At 33.8% G+C, this 23,112-nt stretch overlaps 1 protein-coding gene across 1 annotated transcript in view; it reads left to right on the top strand.

Moving 5' to 3' along the window:
* The window catches only part of LOC124368267 (transcriptional regulator ERG homolog), an 86,808-nt gene extending 72,151 nt beyond the window's left edge, over positions 1 to 14,657 (top strand). Inside the window, exon 7 of the mRNA XM_046825543.1 lies at positions 10,764 to 14,657. Within this exon, the coding sequence (XP_046681499.1) occupies positions 10,764 to 10,909 (146 nt within the window). The 3' untranslated portion in view covers positions 10,910 to 14,657. The remainder of the gene's footprint in view (positions 1 to 10,763) is intronic.
* The last annotated feature ends 8,455 nt before the right edge of the window (positions 14,658 to 23,112 follow it).

Genomic DNA, 23,112 nt, shown 5'->3' with positions numbered 1-23,112 from the left:
GAAGTTATCTTCAATAATTAACCCAAACCTGGGTAACCTAACGAGCTGCCAACCTTATACAAAACTAAGACGTCATACGTCAACAACGGCCTTAAAATTCCTATAAATGCTCATCAAGAAAGTGAATTCGACTAAGAGTTAAAAACTTGCAATGCAACGCTATGAAACGAAGCATCCCACTCGTGCCAATGGATTAGTGGAAGCACTCTTGTAAGTTACACGTATTCTTTTGAATGGCCCCAGAAGACTTCAGGCGCCAACATAGTGGCAACACAGTGTTGTCCGGCTAACTCGAGTCGAACATAGGAACTGACTTACTTCTACATTATAACACAACAACTACTGTGATAAAAATAAAGAAGGTACTGTTAGAAAACTGTATAGAAATAGAAGAATTGGATAGTAAATCAAAGCACAACCAGACTGAAATCAGAGGCTGTGAATATCCAGGACCGGTTGGGCTCACAGTATAGCTCAGACGGCTGTTGTGAAACACCCTTTGAGAATTTCACCTCATACGAACGATGTTAAAATTATACGTTCTTATTTATGGTTATAGAAGCATGGGAAATTACTCATTTTTAGTTTTAAGAGTTTGATATTGTTCTTATGGGACGTAAGTCAAAATGGCAATCAGTACAGAACTTTCTCTAATCAAACGCGAACACATACTCTGGTATATGTTCGCTGACAAAGACCCATCAGAATCGTGCGGTTGTATTCAAGTTACAAGGTTTTATGCGCACTGAAAACGTCAGTTTGTGACTTTATGTTCATAATGATTACATGGGCTGCACATACCATGGCGTTTCAATGGAATTAAATCAAGTGTAGTGTGGAATATATCAATACACTCAATTTTAGTTTGGAGTATAGTTTAAATTTTGGGTTGCACCAATATATTGGGTTAGGCTATTGAATATTTAAAAATAACACTTTAAATGTGCATATAAGATTAGGAACTTGTGGTTCTATGTTGTAACTGTATAAGTAATATTTTCATATACTTTCTTGATGACACAATTGATAATGTCGATTGAACTGAAGCTAACAGCAAGGTATCAGTGTTTATATTTGCAACCAGTTTGGGATGATTTGTTTCTATTTTCAAAGAATTACCTTGAATACCAACATAAACTGCTGTAGACATAGTCGTAGAAAACCTTCTTTCTGACGTAATCCATGTTTCTGGCGTGCAGGTCTCAGCCGTATGCTAAAGTCATCATGTTCTTATCTGTATGAAAACATTAAAATGGGTTTACCCAATCGTATCTTCCACACTATTCTACGAAAGTCTCAGTATTTGGAGGCTTCTTAAATTCTTCTGAAATAGCATCGGTTTGTGGTGTGCCGGTCATATCTGTTTCTAAGGGATACATTCTATTTACAGCTAGCATGCTGACATCAATGCTAGTCCGTTTTTACAGTAGGTAGACAGTAATTTTGGTACCTCAGTATTTTCGAGGCTTTATCTGCAATACATATTTGACTGTAGACAATAAATGATGTTTTGCTGTTCACAGCTAGCATGGTGACTTTTCTCTTGGTATTTAACGCTAATTTTATTTTAATGAAGGAATGCTTGAGAATAGTCTCCCACGGTATTTAGCGAACGTCTCAGTGCATTTAGTGATTTATTCTGCAATGCCGATCATGGGTTGGCGGTGACGTGTCGATGTATAAAGTAGCCGTCCTGATTGATCGATCCCCTCTTCACATTGAATGCAGGTAACAAAAACAACGAATCTCCCACGGAAAATTGTTAGTGTTGCAGGGCTGGAGTTTGTTGGCTTCTTCCTGGCTAAACTTCTGTTCACAGTACACAGATAGTCTTTTATTGAACACTCCATAAATGACATACATACACTTGAAGTGCTGATCACGTCTTCATATAAAATTCTCACTTGTTTTTAGAGAAGAGAAAATTGTGTTGTAACGGAGCCCCCGGCTTCGTCTCTAACCCAATATATAAGGCTATATGATTAGGTTATTTATTAGTTTGATTTTTAATATATTTCATTTTAAATTTACGTCATAATAATATTGCAGCACAATAAACCATTATTCAAGTTTTACTAAAAGATATTGGAAGATAATTGTGTTATTTAACGCACTGGTTATTAATTGATATTTTATTAATAGAAAATATATCCTAATGGCAACTCATACTTTACACTGAGGGAACGTGGGTTTGCAAGGAAAGCTCCGATACTAGAATAAAATAGGAAGTCTATTTAGAAACGTGGTGACAATAACAATACATCTTTAGTAAAAACTGTCAAGGTATAGCTCAGTTGATTATATACCGACAATGTCATTTCTGGTTTGGATGATAACACATCCATGACAACATGGCTTTTTGTGATTCAATGTTTATTGAAAAAATTAAATAAGGCTATTGCCGTTTAAACAAATTTGATTAATGTAAACAAAAGTCGTTTGACAGGTATTTGGTCTTCCGATCATATGCTAGTTTAGTTATTTATACGCATATGTGACAGATACGGCCAAATACAATATAATTGAATCGTAAAAAGTAAGGGTTCTGTGGTGTAATGGTAGCACATTCACCCGGCAAGTGAGAGATCCGGGTTCGAGTCCCGGCGGAGCAAGTACTTTTTGTGATTCAATGTTTATTGAAAAAATTAAATAAGGCTATTGCCATTTATACACATTTTATGAATGTAAACAAAAGTCGTTTGACAGGTATTTGGTTTTCCGATCATATGTTAGTTTAGTTATTTAAACGCATATGTGACAGATACGGCCAAATACAATATAATTGAATCTTAAAAAGTAAGGGCTCTGTGGTGAAATGGTAGCACATTCACCCGGCAAGTACTTTTTGTGATTCAATGTCTATTGAAAAAATTCTATAGTATTATATATATATAATCGAGTACATTTTTAATACGTCCTTCATCCAAGCAGAGAGACAGATAATCACAAAAACATTTACAACACCCCGGCAGACAATACAAATTCTGCCACCCTACTGAGTGATAGGCTTAAATAACGCTCAGCCAAACGATTGATAGATGTACACCATCATAGTCTTAAACTCGTTATTTTCTATCTAGCATGAAAAAGTTAAAGTCTACAGATAAAATATTTCTTCGGATATTTGCTACACTATGCATTCATAAGTGTGTTCATTAATTTAATTTGGACTACATAGCAATGGTCAAATAATAAAAGATGATGTCGTAGTTTCTCTCGGATCAAAACGTTTATATACCTAACTTTGTTTATATAACCTAAGTTTATATGAACGTTAACCAAACACTAACTAGCTACAATAACAAGAGTGCCATTAAAATTAGCTTGTTTATTTCTGCTTTTAGACATATAAATAAAATTATTTACAAATAACAACTCCCACTTTTTATATCTGTAAGAATGTAAAAAGTATCGGGTTTGGCGTTTTTCTACCAATCTGCAACTTTGAAAATTAATAACTCTAAATTTCGTGATCCGATAAAAACCAAATGGTTATACTAAACAGTACTGTTTCTCAGTACATAATTTTAACTGCGATGGAAGCAAGTAGTTTTCGACCAAAGCAGTCTTTTTAAGTTTAAAAATCAAAATCAACTGTAGCACTAGAAATATTGTAAGCCAGAAGTATACTCTTTTTAATATTAGGTAGTTTCCGAGACCTATATACAATATACTTTCTTGGGCAAGAACGCAAACTCAACTGTGAAATCGTAAATAAATTAGACAAGAAGTGAATTTAAACAGTTGGAGCTTTCTGACTGCAGTAACTTTTCAGTCGCACGTGAGTATGTATAATTCTTCTTCGTTATGAAAAGGAAATCTCAACGTATGGCACTAGAGATATTTTAGACCGGATGTATAGATTACAAGGGCCAGAGATATGCGTTTTAATCGAAGAAGGTCTTGGAACCATACATATGTATTTATTTTCAGGGCAAGAAGGCAGACTCAATTGTTGCACCGTAAATAAATTAGACTAAATGAAACTGTGAGAATAGATATAGTTCGTTAATAAAAAAACTGTAGGCATGGGGCTTTTCAGTCCTCGTAAGTATTTTCATTATCGGAACAACATGGCAAACTCAACTTACGGCACTGGAGTTACCTTAGACCAAACTTAAACTACAAATAGACGCTTTTTGAATGAATAAGGTTTTAATAACCTTAAACACACACACACATACATACATACATACATACATATATATATATATAATATATATATATATATATATATATATATATATATATATGTTTAAGGTATGGACATTGGGAGACAGGCAAACTTAACTGTGGCGTCATAAATATAATTGACTAGAACCAGAAATGTTCTAGTACCTACACTCGCGAAACACATATAAACCAATAAATATTGTATTTAAACTCCTGAATCTCATACCCATGGACACTAAAATAATGAGTACCAGATATTTTGTTATGTATATATGTGTGTGTGTTCTAGTACCTACACTCGCGAAACACATATAAACCAACAAATATTGTATTTAAACTCCTGAATCTCATACCCATGGACACTAAAATAATGAGTACCAGATATTTTGTTATGTATATATGTGTGTGTTCTAGTACCTACACTCGCGAAACACATATAAACCAATAAATATTGTATTTAAACTCCTGAATCTCATACCCATGGACACTAAAATAATGAGTACCAGATATTTTGTTATGTATATATGTGTGTGTTCTAGTACCTACACTCGCGAAACACATATAAACCAATAAATATTGTATTTAAACTCCTGAATCTCATACCCATGGACACTAAAATAATGAGTACCAGATATTTTGTTATGTATATATGTGTGTGTTCTAGTACCTACACTCGCGAAACACATATAAACCAATAAATATTGTATTTAAACTCCTGTATCTCATACCCATGGACACTAAAATAATGAGTACCAGATATTTTGTTTGAAAACTATTGTAGATGCTTTCACTAAACTATGCCCTTCTATCTTTAAAATTGCTTGCGAAACCGCGGTATACAGCTAGTTTAATTTAAAATTAAAACGGAAATTGTATTTTTTATCTTACTTTTATAGTATTTTTATAAACATTTCGATCGATACTTTGCGCTGTTTCCAGACTGTGAGCGTTCATATTTTCGGTGAAACTAGATTTTACAACAGATTTCAATCCTAGATCTCTCTAGTATTTTTCTTTTTCTGACATGAATTGCTGATAAGAGAGATTTTATCAAAAATTTTACCTATTGCAATCGTAATTACGACATAACTTTCGAAAAAAAAACATTTTCCTGCATTTCCGTTTGTTTCATGATTCTCTGAGTGCAAAACTTGGTTCATATACAAAACTGATCGATATTTTAGGCCTAAAACACACATGAAATCTATTGTTATAACAAGAAAGTTCTATTTGACATATGATATATATACAATATGATGTAATAATAATATATGAAATATATATCTACAAATTTAAAGTAAAAGTGAGTGTGGTATGGTCCAAATAGTTTTTCAAAAATATTCAAATAAAAAAGTATTTATACGTCTAAGGCTTTCTTAAACGTAATAATTTACAAATACAATTTTGACATGTTTATTGTTCACCAAGATATTTAGAATGTGATGGTGAATTTACATTACAGAATATTCTCAATATTATATTAATAATTAACCTTTAGTCATAAATTGTAAAATCTTCGCAATTTAAGGAATGTGCATTATTATTTTATATTTTATAAATATGTTTGATCTTTTTTAAATTAATTATATTTGGTTTTTATATTGGTAATTCATTTTAAGTATTGTAGTTAATTGATTTGTGTTGTGTTTTTTTATTAAATTGTAAATTTCAATTTTTGGGTGTAACGAATATGTATTTATGACCTCACTCGACTGCTATTTTTTATTTGCGTAAGATAAACAATATTATAAACAAACTTTTTAATATTTCAACGGTGTAAAGGTAATGTTAACTTTGATTAACAAAATTAAGCAGGTGTGTAATAAATCATAAAAGACAAGTTTGAACACAAACTAAAAGGAAACGAACAAGCCACATCCGGATTTAAAACGATAACTTAGAAAATACCACTTTTCCTATTTTTTCAATATTAACACTGTATAACAAATGTGGTCTGTTTGGTGGAATTGTATAATATTTAAAAAATAAATTTTGTCGTCCGTAATCGTCAACCCAGTAACCTCGTCAGCATGGATTGCTTTAATGAGATAATTTCAACAATATTATTATTGCTGTTGATTAGATTCCTTACTAATAAGATGGAAATATTATAATTTTACAAAGAAATTGTGATGTATATTACATTATATAGCCCTACCACACTTGATAACATACTAAGGTAAAATTTTTACAAGTATTTACTGAAACTTTGACTTAATTACATGGAAGCATCTACCCATCCTAGTACAAAACAAAAATATACATACTGTTCTAGAGAAAAATATGGAAATACTTATCCTGTAGGAAACATATCTTCATGATGTACCTGACGTGTGTATGGGTCGAGTTCCAAGCAGGATGTCGGAAGGCATGGCGCACATAGCTCGCTCTAGCGGTTGGCTGTTATCAGTGACGTCAATATAGTAAAATATACTCATGCATGTAATGTGAGGATCGCTGACTGCAGTGTTGGCGTTGGGCAAACCACGGAGTCAGATTATGTTATACACTCCTTTCTTAAAATATTTTCCATTGACTAAATACTTTTTCTGTTTTAACAAGGTGGACTAGACATGAAGAAACATACTGAAGAGAACGTAACCGGTTTAGTTCCTTATCGGTTTGTTGTTATCTTATCTGCAGAAAGCGGAGAGTGCCTAATTATAGAGCCAAAAACTAGGTTTTTTCAACCTGATCTGAGTTATCGCTATTGGTTTTCCTATATTAAATACTTTTATCTACAGAAACTGAATATAATTGTTGCTTGTTTCATCACCTCTGGCATTTTTATCCCTTCTTAGCGCATAATAAGTTCATTATTCTCAATTTGAAATTAAGATAAAACATTTTCTGTCACACTACGCCCTATTTAGTGATGGATTACGCGATGGCCTCCGTTTCAAGTACAGTTAATCCACTGATATATTTTCCAAGTTTGATCAATTAACGTGAATTGACCTTAAAGTCAACTAAATATTAATAACGAGTTGCATATATAAAAGATTTACTACACTCTTGTAGTTTGTATAAAACGTAAGAAATGAGGAGAATTAATGGACTATGTCTGGACAAGGTTCGAATCCCAATTAATTTTCCCGCTACCAACCATTACAGTCCTTATTTAACTGACTATCACTACCTTTTATCTTATTGATTATGGTTCGCCATAGATACTTTTTCCACTTAATTTCTCACCATCGCATCGCAAACATATTAGTTAAGTTTAAACAGTATGTGTCCGTTCATATTCTTGTTGATACGATAACTTTCTTATAATTAAACTTTTAGTGCTAGGCAGTTTATGTCAGCGGTTTTCGCTTTCCAAGTGCTGGGCATATTTTGAATTAAAATGTTATCCACGAAATAAATCCGTAACCCATATTACAAATGGCGAGATCGATACGGTCTTTTACATTTACAGTTCCGTAAGTAATATCTCTATTTATAAATTATAATATTATTATCAGTTATAAAACACCTGTTACCACGCCATATAGTCTAGTAGTGTATATCGGTACACCACATTTGGCACAGTTCGGTACCATCGATGCATCTCTTGTTCTGAATGTCACTGTAAGACTTTAGCCCCCAAAAATTGGGACTCGGAATTGACATGTAAGGTTGTAGATGTTGACGGAGACAGCTTAGCTAGGGCCGAGCCGGTCCGGGGGAGACCCCTCTGTTTGTCTTCTGTCCCCAGACACGTCACAAGACAGACATTAGCCCCGGGTTTAATGAACGGTACACGATTTTTCGGACTGAACGGGAGCCGATAAACAAATCTACGCGAAATTGTTCAAGCGTGTTTCAATTAAACAAACACATGTTCCATGGGTTTTATTGTGGAGAATCAACCATAAATACGTTTTTAACAATAACCTCCGGCCTCAATAATTACGAGAGCCGGTGGTAAAACTTTGAATCTGGAATACACAAATCCTAAAATCCTGTTTTCACCGGGATGCTTTTTTTGTTTTCTGTACACTTGCTGTTTTACTTCTCTGTACTTCAACACATCAAGTGGAAAGTCAATATTAAACGTCGGTGGCAAGATTTTATTTTAGCTCACTCTTGCGTTGCAGTATCCTACCTATCTCACAGGAATATTCTTGAAACACTGCTATAAAACATAACCCAATAAACAAAAAAATAATGTATCATGTAGCAAGATATCTTGAGAAAGATTTCTAAATTTTGCATAAAACTTATGTTCTACATAGACAAGGATGTGTTCTGCGATGGTGCATGTCCAACCCTAGAATTTTCCTACTTTCCATTGGTGCTTATCACTCAGTAGGCTGTCATTTGAGAATGAAATTAGCTAAAGACACGAGTCGCATTGCGCTGTTTTCACCCTATACAGTTTAGATACTACCATGTTTGCTCGACGCAGTGCTTGTAGTGACTATCACAGTTCTGTCACTAGCAGCAAGTCCTTGTCCTCACTTCAACATTCATGCGTCCTACACACTTGCCACATCCACTCGTCTGTCGTGACAGACAGACTGCCGTACTCCACTCTTGTTTGCTGTCGCTCTTGTTTCCCAATAGTTAGTTACTTGGTCTGTAATGCTGTATGCAGTTCCCACGATCGTGCCGCGTGTATCCAGTTCCTTGTCGTCGAACACATTTGATGCCAACATCAATTCGCAAACACTTTGACGTTTTAATAATTTGGGTAATGCTGTTTCCTATATTGTTGTCTCTTATAATAGACATAAAGACGTACAAAAGAAACACACAAAAATGAATAATGATACATACGATCATATACATAAGACCTTTTAATTATTATTATCGTTTATGATCATATCCTTACTCGTAAATACAGAGAGGTTTATTGCTGTAAAGTTTTCTATGTAATTGATTTTTATTCTGTATTACCGTTTCGACAGAACTTAATTATTTAACTTTATATCATTAAATAATTTACCTTTTAATTTTTAGCGACTTCTTTCATGAACAATATTGAACATGAATACAATACGAATACATGTGATGTTTATGGTCTTTTATCCATCATAAGCTGTTGAAATCGAACAGACAAAATGGCTTGAAAAAATTATCTTCGTATTTAATGTACAGTGGTAATCTATTAAAAACAACAAATTTTCCACTTAATCATTAAAAACTGTGTTAACATTTCAACACATCTCAAGATGCATTGAATAAAAAACACAAAGCCCGTGAGAACAAAATACAATTGTACTCAGAACTATGAGTGTTGGGGTTAGCTCCAGTTCATATTCCAAGTCAGACACTTTCACTGACAATTCCTGGAATTTGTAGACATACGAGTCTGAAAAGATAAAAAAACTATGCAAAATTGTACACTTGGTGAAACAATGAGAACATTTCTTCACTTATATTATTTCTGATGTAGAAACTATGCAAAATTTCGATTTCAACCTCAGGAGTCTCTAGGAGTGAAGTCTGTGACATCGTCAAATGCTGCACTAAGCGGAAGGTTAACTGAAGCAAAGCTCCAACATCTACATTGAATCAACCCTTCCTACCATAGCTACGTTATATACACTCAAAGGTTTTGTACCTCGGAGAGTCTGGGTCTGACATCTTTAACACTGAATCTCAAGACCTGACTCGTGATAGAGAAGTTGAGATAACACCCAGAAGTTTGGATTGGGTCAAATGTTCCACAATGGTGGATCTCAAAGGTATATCGGTGATTAACAACACCGATAAAAAAGTGCAATGATTTCCTTTATTCAAAGGATGAGAAACTCCAAGTACACAGAAGCTGAGCACACTGAGAGAGTATGACAACACAAATACCTATAGGATAGAGGAAATAAAATACTTGGAGGATTAGTATGACGGTATAAAGCGGAAGTTGACAGTAATGTTGCCTTAATTTAGCTAGGATTGGTCTCAAATGGTGAAGATTGCAGGGATGCATACTGCATACAGTTGACTTATTATTTTACCGTATGATGTAAATACATCAACAAATCAATGCACTCGTAGAAGGTGTCAAATTGTTCTAAACTACGCTAAAGTCATTTATTATGATGAGCTCTAAAATAGTGGCTAACTCCGGAGAAAGTTTATTAATATCAAGTTCTTGTGTTTTAACACGTTTTGGTTTTAAACACCTAGTGTCTTTTTGAAGTGTTTTTGCTGTTCTTTCAACGATTGGGCACTCAGGGTATCAAGCAATAACATTCTGCTAAGTTTAGTATACTCAATTCTAGCAACAACATTGCTCTTCCTCATCTTATAGACCAACCCTGCCACCAACTTGAGGCCCATAGAGACTCAAATCGTTGTATCATACTATCCCATATGTTCTTCTAACTTTTGTATGTTCAGTTCCAGCAATAACGCTCCTCTCGCCCAAACACTACTGGACCAACCCAGCCGCCAACTTGAGGCCCATAGAGACTCAAACTCATTGCATTATATTGATCACATATATTCTAACCCGAAGTAAGTTCTGTTCCAGCAATAAGGTTTCTCTCGCCCATATACTATTGGACCGACTCTTGCACCAACTTGTAGTCTATATTCCTTCATACTCATTGCATTATATTGATCACATATATTCTAACTCGAAGTATGTTCTGTTCCAGCAATAACTTTCCCCTCGCCCACGTCCTACTGGACCAACCCTGGCGCCAACTTGTACAGTAATATCGCGGCGGCGTCATCGCACTCCATGTCTCACCACCCGTCGCACGTGGGCTCGCACCTCCCCACCTACCCTCACTACGCATGACCGTCACCCTCCGACTGGCCGCCGGGTCCCCTGGCTCTTGTGTAAATATTCCCCGCCGCGCCGTCCACGCTCCTGTTTGGTCTAATCTGCATGGACTTCGCACTGACTCCAAGTCTTGATTATAAAACCACCTAATCGGTTTTCATGATTAAGGCTCCAAGTATCCATTCACACGATCCAAGAATTGAAATAAAAAAGAACAATATACCCCCAATTTCCATCAATTCGGTTTAATTGATTAATACAATTCAATAACATTCTAAGTTTAACAAACATTTAGACATGCTACAAATGTGATTATATTTAGATTATTTAGTCAGAACGTCGTTATTTAATGTACATTATGTGAACAACTTTCTATAATATTAATTTATCTTAAATTAAAATAATAAAGTTCCAATTTTTATCAAAGTAGCATACGTTAAGCTCATTTGTAACACCATTTTGCACCATATAATATATGTTCGTTATAAAATGTACCATAAATCTCCAATTTAGATATATTTACTGTAAAAGTGAGTTCGTTAACTCATAAACATCATAAATATATAGATAATTTTATATTTTGAAATATTTTTCTTAAGCGTTGGATTTTATCTTATAAGTATGTTTTTACAAGAACGTTATGAATTAATATAAAATAATAATAAATTTACATTAAACTTATAGTAGCAGTTAGTTTTGGACATTTCAAATATCGTGTTAGAATTAAATACCGATTCCATTTTATCAACCTACCGGAAACTCTTTTTATGAGTTTTTGACAAGATTCACGTATTTTAGTTTGAAGTTATACATACGTTTTGATAATAATAAATGGAAGTTTAGAGCCATAATATTTTTTGTTAGGTCGATTATGTTATTCTACTGACCTTTAGTTACTGTTAAGCCGTCGCCCCTGGCCCATGATTATTCACATCATGGTTTCCTCCGTTCCCCTCGCTAGTAGGTAACAAAATATACATTTTGTTCTAAAACATATTTTACACATTTTTAAACCAGAAAGTAGAATAGTTCCTCGCCGATTAGACCAAACAGGATGCCAGCCCCGCCAGCTGCACGGCCTGAGGCCAGTGATCGGCTACCAGAAAGGCAGTCGGCCTCACAGTAGGCCGAGGTCACCTATCGGACAATACTGTACAGTTTCTCTTGTTACAGCGGAGACTGATCTTAAACAAGTTTGTTTTCGTTTTAAGAGCTAAAGTTTTCTCGGACTTAACGAAAGAATGTGATGTGGCAAACCTTATACGAAAATAAATTATTTTCTTATGAAAATAAGCGAACTAGTCTTGTACCAAGGACACGTTGTCAAGTGATCAGTTATAGCACACATACCTGTGTGTTTTATATGGTTTTATATGCTATCATATAGGGGGATAATTTTAGGCTAAATTAACAAATACAACGGCTATCGTATTATGTAAAATGCAGATTTTAAAATTGTGTTTTAATTTAAATTTGTAAATATTATTTAACACGCAGTCCAAATTTGTGATTATTTATTATTTATTTATTCTTAAACGATGTATATTTATCAATTGTTACCAGTGATATATCTACCATTGTTTAGTTACTTTATAGAACCAACTATTTTATTACTGTAAGTTTGCCGATTTATGTAGGTATGTAAATTTTCTCTGTTTATACATTTCCAGCCTGAACCACCATAAAATGTTAAATTTACCTTTTCTATTTACCGGTAAAATATAATTGTTTAATGCATAATTTTCAGTCCTAACCTGATTGGAAGTATCCTTCGAATCAAAGCTCTTTGGATATCAACCATAAATTCAAATGTAGACATATACACATTTCTTAGACTTTACAATTTCATTATTGTAAAAACATGGAATACTATTTAGTTTTTAATTTACTGAGTTATATATGTAATACATTATACGATTTGGCAATAAGTAGTTTAATTGGAAAGTGGTTTTTCGTGATAAAACGCTTTTAATTAATTGAAACTATTATAATTCTTTTTATAAGGAGGCAAATGTTGTGTAAATATACAGTTTATAGCCTGTACGTTACATTTATTATGGTTCATTAGGCTGACATTCCAATTTATTGTTTAAACGATGATATAAAAATGGATCTCAATAATGAAAAAGTTGTATGATAATGTGTAAACTAGTACTTATTTATGTAATAATGTAAGTCTCCTGTAACTAGTCATTGCCATGTTAAATTCAGTACATTTTTGTTGCGTGTATTTAGATTATATTAATCTTTATATGTATGTATTTTAAATTATGCTATAGTCAGTTTACTCGAATAATAAAATACTTAAAATGTTTGTTATTTCGCAAATGTAAACATTTAATACCTGTCCAACTTGAGTTTGAAAATAATTACTCATTAGAGGAATGTACATTAGAATATTTTAAGACTACGTGTTTCAATTTTCAAAGTGATATGTGTTTTGTATAAGAATAGCAGTTTTTAATTATTTGTTACAAGTTGTATGAAAATATTATAAAATTGAAGATCTTATTAACTCTTATTTATATCTTATCTTTTTTGTTAATCTTTGATTCTAGATCTACCATTATTGTTCTTTAAATTGTGTATAAATCTATTAGAATATGTCACCTAATGCTAAAAGCCGTTTAAAACGTTATGGTGTCGCGTTATATAGCAGCAAACGATAGAAATAGTAATTTGTTATAGAACACTATTGAACAACCAAACACAATATTGAGAAAACTCTAAAAAACTCACACATTTTAAAGATTTATTGTCACTAGAAGATTTAGACAAGTTAAAATTTTAAAATAACTAATTAATGTGGTAGCGCTATCCACAAATCGCTGTCCAGAACTAGTTTTTCCTTACAAAATTTCTGCCACACATCTATCATAGGACGAAATGGTTATTCTTCCATGTATAGTGAAAGCTTGTATGAAGTTGGGACTCTTTTACACAACAATAAAATCTACTTGTTATTTATCATATCTGATGGGTTAGATGTGAATTACTTGAATTAAATCTGTTCACCAACAGTTTTTACACCAATCACTGTATTTTGAAATTGTAATAAAGACAGTAAAAATTCTAAATTTATCCTATTGGAATAATACATCTCAGTTTGAAATATGAGAAATATGATATATTATTGAAATATAAATTCTTTAACGTGCGTTTAAGTTAATTCAATTGCTTTGATTACTGATCTCACATAATCCTCAACAATTAAGTAGAATTCCATGTATGACTAAGCAGAAAAGAATTACTAAAAAGAAAATAATGTTAATGTAAAAGCTCTGTAAATAGGGCTATTTTAATATTTACGCTAAGCATGTTGTGGCGTCAATTTATTTCCGAAAACTTACCAAACAATTGCTTCTCTTCTGTTTTTACAGTGTAAAGATTTAAAGCTTAAAATATTTATATCTATAGTATTTTGGAGAAACCTGGTAACATATTAAGTACATGAAATTTTATGGTGTGAAAGCTTTATTTATACTATAGACTCCCAAAGAGAATCAAAATAGTGTACTATGTAAACCTAGTCATTATATTCTAGTTTATGCTCTGTGATTTTATTTATTTGTGCTATATTATAATCAATTTATAACCTTATGTTGTACGAATTGTTTATTTGTAAGGTAATACTGAATGTAAGATGGCGATGCCTAGATATAAGGTTGACACTGTTATCATTGTCCGCTGAGGCGTCTGTAAACATAATGTACTGTATTTAAGTGTTTGTAGGGTCGGTTGAAATATAAAACAGATAATACCATTCTTGTTTCACGTTATTTCCTGCTTTGAGTCCATCATTCTATTAAACTTTTTTACGAATGCAAGCAAGAAACCCTGTACCTTCTTGAATACATTAGATGGTGCAATTGATGTTTGATTGAGAATATGCATTTTTGTTTTAAATTCATAGCCAGCCCTTTAAGAATGTTTCTTATCACACCACTCCATGGAATTACAGACAGGCCTCTACCAGTACCTCTGTCGACAGACGAGAAGGTAACTGTAACGTAATTATATGCTAAATGTGTAATATCGTTTATTACAGTTTCGAAGGACTAATCTTATTTTTGAATTTACAATCTCGATCGTGTTTATTTATATCATGCATTTTAGAGAAAAAGTCAATAGTAGTTCTTGCGATGAAACAACAAATACCTCAACACTTGCGTCTTATCTGACACGATGAACCATAACTGGAATAACGATACAATCATTAATTAAGAAAAATGAAGTAAAAAAGGTCGCATTTTAAAGATTTTTTTCAAAATCATTAATATTTAAAAATAATTTTAATCTGACGACTAAGAGACTAATTTTCTTACATTTTAGAGTTAACTAAATTAATTTAAAACCATGCTTGAAATGGTCTGACAAATCAGATTTTTTCGTACTTATTGTTTGCAACATATATTGAATCTTACTATCATTAACAAAATAAGAAGATGTTGTCAATGGGATATTGGAGGGAGGGGTGAAGCGGTGTTACGGGGGCGCAGTGGCGGGACAGGACGGGGCACGGCCGAATATCTTTTCCAGGGCCCACCAAGGCTGAGTACAGCCCTGATTCCAGGCAGGCCTATACTCAGACCGGGTTTTTTAATTGGTTTTTGGATATGATATAACAACATACAAATTTAAACCTCACACAGTTTTACGACCTTATTTTTAGTTGTAAGATTGTGATAGATTTCTCATAAAACACACACACACACACACACACACACACACACACACACACACACACACACTCGACAATTTTTATTATTTATTCAAATAATAATCTCAAACATTCAAATTTCAAACCGGTTTAGTTATACAAAACAATTACTTATAAAGGTATTAAATTCAAAATTAAGAGTTCAGACATGCGTAATATTTCATTAAAGCTAAATACATTTGGTTTTTATTCCTTAAAGAATTTCTATCCATGATAATATTTGCTTCACATTTTTTTCCTGATTGAATAGTAGATATATTTTTGGAACCAATTGTAACACAAAATTTATAAACAATATAATAAAGAAACGGGAAACGTTAATAGCGTTTACGGCCAATACTGCATATTGAACAATGAGAAAATATGTGTGCAAGAATACTCATGTAGCCACAAAACAAACAACTTGGAAAAACAGAACTCACTCTAAAGGTGTCTGACTACAATATTAAACCAGAATGGTAAATCGGAGGTTATACAAAATTTGAGTAATTAGTTTTAAAGGGAAGTAAGGTATGCATGGAAACAACTGGGGAAATGACAGGAGTGAGAAGGTGGTCGTGGTGTATCACAAACATGAGCCATGATTAATTTACCCAATATATGGACGCACTACCTGGCTACACACAGCTTCTGGTGAACATCGCATTCCAACTGCAGATATCTACATCTGTATCGTGACGGTTGATCTTGGTAGCGTGAAGATCACACAGCTCATACAGGTGCACTCCACTCATCACGGTGATACAATTCACCCAATATATGGACGCACTACCTGGCTACACACAGCTTCTGATTCCAACTGCAGATGTCTACATCTGTATCGTGACGGTTGATCTTGGTAGCGTGAAGATCACACAGCTCATACAGGTGCACTCCACTCATCACGGTGATACAATTCATTTTGTGTTTGAAAAAAGAATTTATGTTAAATTAATAGCTCTATAAGATAACTTCCCTGAATACAAAAAAAGAGAAACCTGTTTTATGTCTCTACGATAAATTAAATTACAGACAAAAGTTGGATATTTAGGCATTATGTAATCAAGGCAAATAAAAATGTTACTTTTTTACAGTATGTACATGAGTTATAGGTTCAGGGAGTGACATCTCAATATATTATATATACCGGGTGAGTTTTTTTTAAAGTGATCCAATAGGTAACTTTTTAATTACACGACTTAGTACCACACTTTAAATTTGGAACTTGCTCAATTTTAAGTTTCACTCAGGAATACACTTTCAAATCTTTTGAAGATGGCCGCCATTCTCTAATATGGTGGCCAACTTTAAAATCTAAAAAATAAGACAGTTTTGCTATTAAGAGTTTTTCAATATCTCTAATGGTTCAGGAGCTACGTGGACTGAAAGTTTTCATCATCAGTGGCATGAACTCTTAAAGCACGTTTAACCAATGTTAGTTTTATGTGTTGTTAGTGCTTTGTTATGTGTGTAGTTTGTATGTGTTTTGATATTAGACATATTTTACGCTGAGCATTAATCATTTTGATTTGATATTCATTTAACTTTTCGACTAAATGTTTAGTAAAATTATTATTGTAATAGCAATACCAAAACAAAGGACCAGTTCTAATAGCTTAGTAACTTTACAAGTTGAAATCAAATGTTCGAAGTGCCGCTCTGTGTTTGTTTAACTGCGATCTATCTACATTGCTTGATGTTGGTATTTATAATTAACCATAGAAACATATGTTGAAGATCCTTCTTACAAGGTATTTGAAATTATTATTTACAAATACATCAAATACTGATTTTTTGTGTATTTAATATGTCCTTAAATTTTGAATTCCATAGTTTACCTTGTAGTCTTTGTGGATAGTGAACCATACATGAAGCTAATGTATAAAATTGTGTTATAGCTGTCTAAAGTCTCATCATAAAGTTTAACCGCTCAGCACAATTATTGTGCTTATAGCCTATAGGTGAACCGCTAATAAAGAAACCTGCGCAGAAGCAAATATTTGAGCAGCACAGCGCAGGAGGGGCCCCCCTCCGGCGGGGGGGAGCGGCGAGTGGGCGGAGCATCTTCTTGTCAGCTGTTTAAATTTTGTCTTGCTCGCGCCATATTGTTTATACTGCAGTTACTTACTTGGACCGTTCAATTTGAACGAGTCAGTTAGGTGAACAAGTGATCCGGATCGGAGTGTTTCAAAAGACCCGTTCACTTTAAAAGTTTTGTTCAATTTGGCCTGGCAACTGAATAAATTTGATACTTTTTTCCAAATCAGGTGAAATGAAAAATGAAATAAAAATGGTTTATTTTCTTAAAAATAGTACAATAAAACACATCAGTCGTGTAGTGAGGATTTTGGCGCCATGGAGCGACTCAGACCCTGGCGCCCCTTCCCCAACTTTTTTACCTACTTGATTAATCAGTGCCGATAGTTCACCTCACTACCATAACAAACGTTTCTTGGCCCTCATTTCATCAGCAATGTAAGACGTCTTTGACCAAACATCATTTTTTTATAACTTACAGTCTACTATTCTTTATAAAGTTTTGTTCCTTGTAAGAGACCTAGTTTACGAGTATAGCAATATGTATTTAAATCTCAATTCAATTCCATAGGGTTTGGAATGAAAGTACAAATTTCAATATATTTAATAAATATGTATTGAAAACCCTAGTTTAAATTTGAGTACATTATCTGAAACGTGAACATAGTAGTTAAGTAGTTACAAAACCAACTCGCATATTACTATCTTAACTAATCTTCTTTCGTGACTTCATGCTAGCAAACTGTGTTATTGTGTCGTCCAAGTTGATGTGCCTGGCTCTGCTGCGCTCTATAGATATGGTTGCTAAGGCACTCAGACGTTCTTGGGACATGGTGCTGCGAAGATAGTTCTTTATCAGTTTAAGTTTTGAAAATGATCTCTCTGCACTTGCAGTTGTAACAGGTAGTGTCAAAAAAATCAATCAAGCATTCACAACATCTGGAAAGCTGGAACCAACTTGAGCACGCACTATTAAAGTATCTGCAAGATCCCTTATACTTTTGAGTTTTTCCACGTGACTTAAAAAACAAGTTTTTAGCCTTACAAGCTGTGGACCTAAGTTAAGGGAGACGTCATCTTGGTAGTTTAATATCAAAATTTTGCTTGATTCTAAGATTTCTTCATCACTTGCTCCAACTAAAAAAGGAGGCTTCAGACATTGGAAACTACTAGTAATGTGAGTAACAGCCTCAAAACGCTCTGTCAGCTGTGTTGTGATTATGTCAAGGCTACGGTTGAACACCTCAACCCGGAAACGTTTCTCATTGTCTTTAAGGTCATCAACTTGCACTTCATCAAACATTCTTGTCTTCTTTTTTGTTCTTGAGTCAATGAAATGTGGTACAACTTTCCATTGCAAACAAAGCTTAGTTGCATCTGCTTTAACTGTTTGCCACTCATTCCTAAGTTTGTTAATTTTTGTTTTGAGATTTAAGAGCATTTTTGTTGCGTGTTCCAAGTCTTCTTCGGTACTTTGAAGTTGTTTAGAAATTATGTCCATAGTTTCAAGCAACACACTTTCAATAACTATCAATATTACTGTAGGAAACTGCTCAAAATATTTCACAAGTGATTTAGCTTGGTTTACTTCTTCTTGGTCTTTACCTTCTAACGTTAGGAAAGTCAGTACCTTCATTATGTCAAAATAACCACATCGAAGAGCGTCGACGGCTTGATTTCTTGAAGTCCACCTTGTTGGACACACTTTCTTTAAGGTTTTTTGTAACATAGCCGACTTAGTCAACAGTGCCCATCTTGATACAGTTTTAAAAAATACATAAAGACTTTGAACATTATCAAAAAAGGTTCTGATTTCAGGAATATTTGATACTGAATCGTTGATTACCAAGTTAAGGGCATGAGCACAACAGTGAATATACTTAGCTGCAGGATTTTTTTGTTTTATTCTTGCTTGAAGGTCTGAATATATACTACTCATATTAGCGGCTCCATCGTAGCCTTGCCCTTGAACTTTAGATATATTTGAATACTTTTCTATGATATTGAAAACAACATTTTATAAGTATTCTGATTTCTGGCTTTCCACTTCCAAAAAGCCCCCGAACGCTTCTTCTTTGACTAGTTGTACTGGCCTGTCGCCTTCGTCAGTTTTTATCTTTATATAACGAAACACTGTACTCAGCTGGTTGGTTTTCGCTATATCTTGAGTTGTATCAAAGATAATAGACACATAGGGGCTTTTTTCATTTCTTCCTTGATTTCTTTTTTATCTCTTTGGAAATCAGGTTGATCAGATCATTTTGAATCTGAGGACTAAGGTAGTTAACACTACGTTTTGGTAACTTAATTAAATCTGCAAGGACCTGGTCATATCTTGCTAGCATTTTATGTATTATCTCAAGGAAATTTCCTTTCGATTTAGTTGCATCTTCATCGTCATTACACAATCTATGCTCTCTCAGTGGTAAGTAGTTTGTAGCTAACGTAATAATGACGTCCATCACTCGCCTTAAAACTTGTCTCCAGTAATCAGTGGCTTTTTTAATCTCCTCCAGATTCTCACTATCAACTGTTAGGCCTAACTGCCAGCGATAGTATATTTCACACGCAATTGCATGACTTTGCGAATCTTCTTCATGGTCTTTTATGTTTCGACCTAAATGTGCCCAATCAGACGTACCTTTCGAAAATCCCACATCAGTATAGGGCATATTGAATTTTTGATATTATTAATGGTTTTAATCTATTTCTAATCCGGCTGGATGGCAATGACAACAGTGACCACGCATGCAATTGATGAGTCACATTGATAATGATACGTAACCGAGTATAAATCTAGTTTTGCTGCACTGTCGTATGAAGTATTAGTTATGGTAATTATAGTGAAGGACAGACCGAATAACAATAAATAGCGAGGAAGGGTTAAAAGTTCAGCGATAACAAGGGACTATAAGTCTATATACTTCTTCGCCATCTAACAATAGTAACCCACGTTAATACATACAGTTAATTTTTGTTAATCATTTCCAATAGTAATATATATTTACTAGATTCCTGAAACAATACATTTGTTGTTATATATCTATCCATTCACTGTAAAATATGTTGTTTCTTCCTCTATCCGAACACATTTTTGCAAGTAGATCCTTTCGTTCACTTGGTCATTACATCCAGTCGCTCATTCGTTCATTTTGTTCAGTCAACACGATGACCGGTAAAACACGCTCTAGCGGGAAGGCTTAGTAATTCTGTACTGACCGGTTGAACTGAACGGGTCGTAGCAGTGAACGATACCGACTGAGCCGGATTAGTCAGCTGATTTTATTAGATTGAAATAGAGTGAGCGCCGAGCAGTGGTGGGGATGCTTGGAGGGGCGGCGGAGGGATATTTACCCCACCCTGCGTGAACTCAAATCAACCAAGGTTTTTTTGTTAGCGGTTTACCTATAATAGAATAATATCACGTTGAGTTGGTTTTAACATAGTTTTGCAGATGTACAACTTGTTTTGTAGGAAGATTGCTAGAATTAACCACTTTTAATCAGTGTTTATCCATTTAGTATCCATTCAGTATATTTCTTCTAAACATTGGATTTCAATGATGATCGTCTTCTACAGCTGTTTTGTAATGTATTCACGATACTGATATTTACGATTTCGGAAATCCCGAGTTTGAACATGCGTGATCAGCAGTATACTAACACATGTTAAAGCTAAGTTACTCCACAGTATAATGATGCCTGACTTATTACCCAACTAAATAATGAAATTCAGGAGAGTAAATGGAATAAGTTGTATCATTATCTTGCACTCAAGCAGCACATACATATTCATGTGTTTCCGGCGCCTCATTAATTTAGCTAACTGCAGACGCCGCGACGCGCCACGCCGCCAGCTGATCTATTGTTTGTTCTGTACAGGAAGGGGGTGGATTTGTTCCGGGGACTCAATCAGGGGTACGCAAACGAGCGTATTTGTGTTCTCGTGTTCAGTCAGTTTTAAAGTAACTAATTAAAATAATGGTCTCGTACTTGACAGAACTTGAAATATATTCAATATGAAATAGGCTTTTTGTTCAATTTAGACAAGTTTATTCAGGGCTGAATATTAAATCATATAAGACTCTATAAGTAGAGTTTTGGTAAAATCGCAACAATTTTCTAATTACACTTTGAACATTAATTTTATTATCTTATAGGTACGTACTTATTCCCTCTATCTATCAATATTCAGCAGGTGAAACAAGGGATCCTTCCCCGGAATGTATACTGATTTAAAGTATGAATTTGTAATACTTTGAAATTTATTTTTTTATAAGGAGTAAAAATTAGTTTGAAAATGTGTCTTGTATATACTTATATTTATGGGATGCACACTTAAAGTTTCATAGAACTCTTATTTATATCTAAAATTTTGTTTCTGGAAGAATATTATCTCACGTTTATTATTGAAACATTATATTGTATTACAACATATTAACTTATAATGAAGAAGTAGAGAAAATTGAGAATGGAAAAATTCAGGAGTAGGTGACGAGTCTAATCATACAATGAAAAAATCTCAATAAAGCTGATGGATATGGTAGGAATTAATGATAGGGAGATAGAGATCTGGATCTGTAAGAGAAGTAGTGCTTGAAGTTTGTGTGCGTGTGTAGCCTTACAGACTACGTCTTCTGGTCCACACTATAACGAAACGTTGAAATCTTGAGATGTGTCACCCTTGCTGTGTGAATCCATCTTCAGTTAATATATTTTAAACAGGAAAGGCCACAGGCAGTAATGCTTAACCATTATGAATGGTGGAGGGAACGGAGCTGAATCGTATTTGGCTAATGCTCAACCACGCAACGGACGACTTATTTATCACAAACTTTCAATTTTCTATTATCTAATTCTATCTTCAATGTCAAGTAGTTTTCATTTTTAATTTTTTCTTGTTATCCATGGATGATTTTAGAAAAGTATTTTGGCTTAATCGAAGCGTTTTACATGTACACTTTTAGCACAATAATGGCACATTCTAATGTTTTGTGTGTCTAATATGTACACAAATTGTGTAAATACTAAACTTGTTTATTTCTCCAGTGTATATTGAGCCATACTTACATGAAATTCGTAGACTCAAGCCCTTTAAATTGTTGAATCGGATTCATTATTGTGTTGATATAACGACTTTTTAATACCAGCCTATCTAATTTATCAGTCGTTCATCACATGTAAATATCTTTCAGTTTTTAACATCCTTCATTTTGATTTTGATCTAGTTGACTACCAAATCCCTATTCTCTGGTTCAAATTTACTTACAAACTACTTTTTATTTAAATCTAATAGAGTGAATAAGATCAAATACAGCTCCAAATCTCCTCCACCACTCTTCTTTAAAGCGGATGTGGCTTACTAGTTGAACTAGTGTTGGATTATAATAGACTAAAGTTTCGGTCTTTTGACTGACAATTGCTTACCACAGAGAGAATGGAAGTATTTTCAAATTATAAATGTGCAAGCTATATTTTAATGA

This window comes from Homalodisca vitripennis, chromosome 1, assembly GCF_021130785.1.
Source record: "Homalodisca vitripennis isolate AUS2020 chromosome 1, UT_GWSS_2.1, whole genome shotgun sequence".
Taxonomy (NCBI): domain Eukaryota; kingdom Metazoa; phylum Arthropoda; class Insecta; order Hemiptera; family Cicadellidae; genus Homalodisca; species Homalodisca vitripennis.
Note: the sequence above shows the minus strand (reverse complement) of the source record. Positions and strands in the feature narration are given on the sequence as shown.